General features: G+C 38.8%; 1 protein-coding gene across 4 annotated transcripts in view; it reads left to right on the top strand.

Annotated features, from left to right (window-relative positions):
- Positions 1-4699, top strand: part of LOC103768531 (plasma membrane calcium-transporting ATPase 2) — a 170999-nt gene extending 166300 nt beyond the window's left edge. For all 4 annotated transcript variants that reach the window (XM_008935672.1, XM_008935674.1, XM_008935675.1 and 1 more), the window contains one exon: positions 4388-4699. In XM_008935672.1, the coding sequence (XP_008933920.1) occupies positions 4388-4699 (312 nt within the window). The remainder of the gene's footprint in view (positions 1-4387) is intronic.
- The last annotated feature ends 230 nt before the right edge of the window (positions 4700-4929 follow it).

A 4929-nucleotide genomic window follows, 5' to 3' on the forward strand; every position in this document is an offset into this window, starting at 1 on the left:
AAAGAGGTTGTGAGTCTTTAACCTTGAGCCTGAAATGAATGTGAACCAAACTCAAGATACTTGGCTTATATGAAGCCAGGTAAACATTCGAGTATAAGCCCACACACTACCAACCATAAAACATCTGTTGATGCTTAACAGGCCTTCTGTATTTTGCCTAGAATGTTGTACTTAGGAGTGAGATTCTGAACTTCATCTTTTTCTTCTGATGGGAAAAATTTGTAGTGTCTGAAATTCTATTTCTTTTAGTTTTCTTGCCTGATGCAGTATAATAAATCTGACTTTCAGGGTGGGATGGAACTGAAGAGTTTTTTCTGTTACAGCTACAGAGAAGAAAGAAGTGGAAACTTATAGCAATGTCAAAAATGTCCTGAAGTGTTGTCCCCACAGTCTTTTGTTTAAAAGCAATTCATTTTTTTTCTGTTGTCTCCATTACTGTGAGAAAAGGGAGCTGTATCATGCTGTTTGTCTTCCCTTGGCATTGTCAGTATCATAAAGAAATACCATTACATGAACTCTACATAGTTCATAACAAGCCAGCACTTTCTAGGTTCTATCCATCATGGGTATGTCCCTGCTTTTACATGCTGTACAACCATAACAACATTATATGAAGTTCATCTGCTTTATTTTATCTTCAAAAAAGGAATGTGAGCTTTGTTTCGGCAGAACCCCTAAATGTTTTTAAACCAGCTATAATTTCAAATTTTGACCTTAAGCATGTATTAAAAGAATTTGTTGCTGTTGGGCCATGTAATTCTGGGTATTTTTTTTTTTTCAGTTCTTAGCTTAATTATGGTAGTGGTATTATACAGATATTAAAATGCCACCGTTGTAAACAACAAACCCTCTACCATTGCTTCCACTAATAGGATGAAAGAAGGAAGTTTTGTTCCTGTGAGCAATAATTTGGTATGTTGGAGGACAGACTAGAAACAAGATTTTGAATTATACTGTAATTCAGAAATTCTGTCACTGGATGAAGTGTGACACTAAAAAAAAATCAGGATTTACTTCTAGATGCCAAACTAAATATGCAAAATTTAAAGTTGGGGAGAGAGTTTCTCTTTAAGTGAAAAAATTAATGGAAGACGTGTATACATCTCTGTAGAGAATTTTTTTAAAATATGAGGTAGTTTTCTACAGCTCCTTAGTGAAGAAAATTTATTATAATGCTACATTTCTGTATTCTCAGTTTCCTTCATGTACTCTCAGGGATTTGCCCGCGTTTGGCCCTAGAATGACTCTTGCATTCAGAAGATTAACTGCTTTAGGTATCGGGAGATCTGAGCTAGTCCTAAGCTAGTATTTCCAGTAAAAGTCACTATGAATAAGTAGAAGCTATTCTAGTAACAACCAAATGTTCCTGCAAGACTTGAACAGTCCCTGCCAAGACTGTGCCACAGATCTTCCCACAAAGTGATATGACTGCTGGCTGATTTACGTTCTGCAAATATATCTTCTGATCGTTGTATAAAGATGTCTAAGCAGAAGATGTTAGAGTAGTGATTTCTTTCAGTGGCTCATTCCATCAAGCAGTCACTGCAGGGTACCAAATTCAGGTTGTGGCAGGCAGGTTTTCGTAACCAAATCTATAGTTTTCTCTCCTCTGTGTAAGATGTTAGTCACCTAGCTAGACTGAGTAAAAGCTTGGTGTTAAATGCAGATAAGATTCTTTGGAGCCTCACAAACTGAAATCACCTCCTCCCTTGCTAACCTATAGAGGTTTAAGTACAGTTTGTGTGACTTGAAGAAAACTTTAAGTCTTTTGGATTCTGCTGGAACTGTTCAAGCATAACATTAAATTGCAAACCTTTATATTTAAGTAAAAATTTACTTTACCTGTATGAAAAAGGATCCAGCTGACAAATAGAACCTAAATCTCTGTAATGAGAAGTGGCTGTGTTCAAGAGCAGGGAATTAATTTGTCAGTTGGTAAGACAAATCAGACAGCTGCAGCTGAATGAGATGACTTATTTTTATTTAGATAGCAGAAACAATAGGTAGCTTTGCAGAAAATGTCACCATAACAGCATGTTATAGGTTCCTGGTTTAAGATAGGACAGCATAGTAACATGTTTTTAAGATTGGCTTGACAAAATATGTTGTTTTTCATTGCTTAGACTAATTACTTTGCACTTTAAAACACGTGCTAGAAAAGGCATAGATAATGAGGGGAGTAGTGTGTCACCTTTTTTCCCTGAGTTCCAATCCTATCTTTAGTAGTGCAGAAATGAATCTCTTATCCTTGCCTGTCTGTTCACTGCACAGAACCGTCACCTAGCACAGCTCAAAGAGGTTCAGCTCTCATAAAAGCCTGCTTTGTAATTCCAGGTGCTCTGTCAAAGAGGCGTAAGGGACACTGTATGATTGCAGGGTGTAAAATTTATTCTTCTTATCTTTCTCCTGTCTTGCACCTCTGTCAACCTCCTAAAATCTTTTAGTATCCCAAGATCTGGACAAGCTGTTCTGTCCCACTCCAATCCTCTTATTCTGAGTGTCAGCTGCCACATGAGCTCCTTTCTGTCCTGTGCCCTGCTGTTACCAAATGTACATATAAAAGGGAGAGTATTTGGGCTGACCGAAGGCCATGTGTCTGAAGATGGCATGACTGACTTCTGCTGTTAGGGTTTTTGAAAGATGATGAATATCCAAATTTAGAGAACAGAAACAAGGACAAAGGTCAAAGAGATCAAAGTACTAGTCAGGCTCTTTCTCAAACGTGCTGAAATTCTCTATAGCTTGGGCAGCTCCAGCCCCAGGCTCAGCGAGAGTCCACAGCTCCAACACTGTGACCCCATGCCATTGCTAAAATGCAGTCTGCCAATTAAAAGAGGAATTAAAGCGTTACAAATGAGAGGTGTATTAGGCCAACCAGTAACGTGCAGCACATTTACATGTGAAAAGATACACATGCCAGCCACCAAACCATTTCAAATGTATGTGGAGAAGCTTTCACAATGCCTGCTTGCACCTTTTCTGCCTCTGCCTTTGTTTTGGTCTCCCCTCTAAGAAATGCTAAAAATTTGCTCATGGACTACATGGAAGTAGAGGGATAGAACTCATACTTAGTCATAAAACATTTGCCAGCAGATCACATTTTGCCATTCTGTTTTTTCCTCTCTGCCCACCCCCCCCCCCCCTTCCAAAAAGTTATGTTGTTTTCAGCAGTAAACCAGCACAAACCTTCACTTCTTTTCAGAGCTGGTAGGTCATTGGGACAGAGATAGCCCCCCTCCCTCTGCCCACCCGCAGGGGACTTGGTGTCCCCAGTCCGCAGTGCCCCTCCTTCTGTTCCCCTCATTTCCTGCTGGAAAACCAATTTGCCCCATCCCTAACAGTCTCATGGGCTGAGTCTTGGGGTTTCTTTTCACTGACATTCTACTGTCAGGTGGTTCATGAGAGTAGGGTGACCCCGGCATAAGTCAGCAGAGCTAGTGTAAAAGACTGCATATATGGCATCGACTGTGTCGCTTTCAGCATTTAACTTGGCAATTTGACAACCAAGAGAGAGAAAATAAAAAAGCTTGCTGTTTAACAATGTCATTCAATTCAACCCAACAATCAAATACGTTATTTTATTACATGTTTTATATATATTAACAAGTTAAATGGCTAGAACAGTGGGTCTATACTCGAGTGTTTACCTCACATATGCATGAAGGAAAAATCAAAGTTGGTTCAACAATACTATGTTCACATTATCCAGGCTTCCAAGTGTAGTTGTTGTGTGCAAGTTATCTCTGTTCATGTGGTGACTGTGATTTTTTTTTTTTTTTTTTCTGTGATGGCATGATTATGCTTAGTTCTTTGTCTGCTTGGCTTTTTGTGCTCTTGGCTGCATTCATTTAGATTTTGCTTTAAGACATTGGTATTACTTATAGTTTTTACACTTGGCTCCTGTGTGTCTCATACGTACCCATCCAACCGTGTCTGTGTTCCGTGCTTTTCTGTTTGTGAAGTGTGATATGTTATGTGTAATGTTTTTTTAACAATACAAAAGAGACTTTTTTAATTAAAAAAGCCTTCCTACTTACTCACTGCAAAACTATCAACATGCATGGTTTGACATTTGCATTACAATTAACATGGCTTGTCTTTTACTAGGGATGTACCACACGAGTGGACGTTCGCTTTCTTTAACCAGTACTTCCCATCAGTTCTTTGATGGCGTTAAACTTGATCTATTTTAATATTGCAGTTGATACAGATATTCAAAATGCACATAACTGAGCCACTCGTTTATGCATATAACATCCAGAGACTATGGACTTCAGCTGCCTGCACTGCCCTAACCATATGCTACATTTTTCACAAAGTGTTCTCTAACACGCTGCTGCCCTTGGAAGGTGTTGCCCCTGACACCTCTTTCCTTTTCTCCCCCCAGATCCGCGTCGTGAAGGCATTCCGTAGCTCTCTCTATGAAGGTTTAGAAAAACCAGAATCTAGAACCTCTATTCACAACTTTATGACTCATCCTGAATTTAGGATAGAAGATTCTCAGCCCCACATCCCACTCATTGATGACACAGACCTAGAAGAAGACCCTTCTCTCAAGAAAAACTCAAGTCCACCGTCTTCACTGAACAAGAACAACAGTGCTATCGACAGTGGAATAAATCTTACAACTGATACAAGTAAATCAGCTACCTCTTCTAGTCCAGGAAGCCCAATACATAGCCTGGAGACATCACTTTAGCTGAAAAGGTCACTGCAAAAAAAAAAAAAAATTAAAATAAATAAAATAATATAAAATAAAATAAAACCCACAGCAACCGAAATATATAAATATATATATTAAAAAACATTGCTGGCTGAAAAGCTGTTTGAACTCTTATTCACTCTGAGACAAGTGAATGAATTGTTGATCACAATGGTTTTGGGGAAAGAATGAATGGCTGATTTACATGCTCCCCTTGTTCCCTTTCA

Source organism: Merops nubicus, unplaced genomic scaffold (assembly GCF_000691845.1).
Source record: "Merops nubicus isolate BGI_N331 unplaced genomic scaffold, ASM69184v1 scaffold19642, whole genome shotgun sequence".
NCBI lineage: Eukaryota > Metazoa > Chordata > Aves > Coraciiformes > Meropidae > Merops > Merops nubicus.